This window comes from Austrofundulus limnaeus, unplaced genomic scaffold, assembly GCF_001266775.1.
Source record: "Austrofundulus limnaeus strain Quisiro unplaced genomic scaffold, Austrofundulus_limnaeus-1.0 Scaffold3269, whole genome shotgun sequence".
NCBI lineage: Eukaryota > Metazoa > Chordata > Actinopteri > Cyprinodontiformes > Rivulidae > Austrofundulus > Austrofundulus limnaeus.
The window spans coordinates 4,511-5,565 of NW_013955671.1; the positions used below are offsets into that span (position 1 = coordinate 4,511).

The window sequence follows — 1,055 nt, forward strand, 5'->3', positions numbered from 1 at the left end:
AAGTACAGGTCTTCACCTGATTCTGCTGTATCAAATGCACACTCAATAGCATCCAGACACTTAGAAGGGGAAACATCTGCCTCAGCTGTTCGTATCGCCTTAATGACAGCAAGAGCAGGTCCTCTAAGACATTCCATTAAGCGTCTGCGTTTTTCTTTGTCTGAGCAGTCGCTCTCTTCGACCATCAGGCGAGCTTGTTCCAGCCAATGCTCTAAAGTTTCTTCACCTGCCGGTGTAGGTAATGTGCCAGAGAACATTCGCAGTCGGCGATAACTACTGTTTTCTCCTGACGGCTTGTCCATCTTTGTCAGTACATCTCCCATAGCACGAATGATGGATTCTGGAGAGCTGGTTGGTGGAGCAGTATGGAACAGGGCTTCAAATGACTCGGGTGCATCTCCTTCAGTAGCTGAACTTCTGGCTGACATGATGACAGGCCAGCTGATGCCGGTGGAAACATGTTGGACATCAGTGGGAACTTTAGTGGGGTCAACCCGCTCTCTGCACTCACACAGCACCATTAGTCGATCCACTTTTTTGTTATACATACGGCCCCTTACTCTGACACGTCCTAGTGCCTTCACAGTTTCCATTGTTTCTTCAATCTGAGCAACTTCTGTGCCTTTGGGAACAAGTACCAGCACCACATGGTCTTCATCTAGGGATTCCCCCTGACACCACTCTCTGAGACCAGACTCCAGCTCCAAATGTACAGTTTTAACCTCCATAGTGTTAGTCTTTTTAATAACTAATGACACTACTTTGAACTATAAACTGAGTCTTCCAACCAGTTATTCTCAAAATGCTGTAATAAAGTTAGTTACAGTTTAATGCCATTAAACTTCACTAACAATGAGAACCAGACCACTCACTGTTGTTAAAAAAATTTAAACTATTTTCTTTTTCAAACACCTTAATATGTAGTAGACATACAAAAATATACCAACTTGCACTTTAACGGGGGTATTAGTAACTCAAATCAAAGAAATGACAGAGTTTTAACAAAAAAAAAAATCCCAGCGGTGCCTCCATTTTATGTAGCGCCCCTTTGCTGT

The 1,055-nt window shown here is 43.3% G+C and overlaps 1 protein-coding gene across 1 annotated transcript; it reads right to left on the bottom strand.

The window, feature by feature from the left end:
- LOC106511819 (paraneoplastic antigen Ma1 homolog) lies at positions 1 to 1,049 on the bottom strand (the record flags this gene model as incomplete). The annotated part of the gene is given in 1 exon segment (XM_014000552.1): positions 1 to 1,049. A coding segment is annotated over 1 exon segment (728 nt), but the record flags the coding sequence as incomplete, so codon positions are not given.
- Between the last annotated feature and the right edge of the window lie 6 nt (positions 1,050 to 1,055).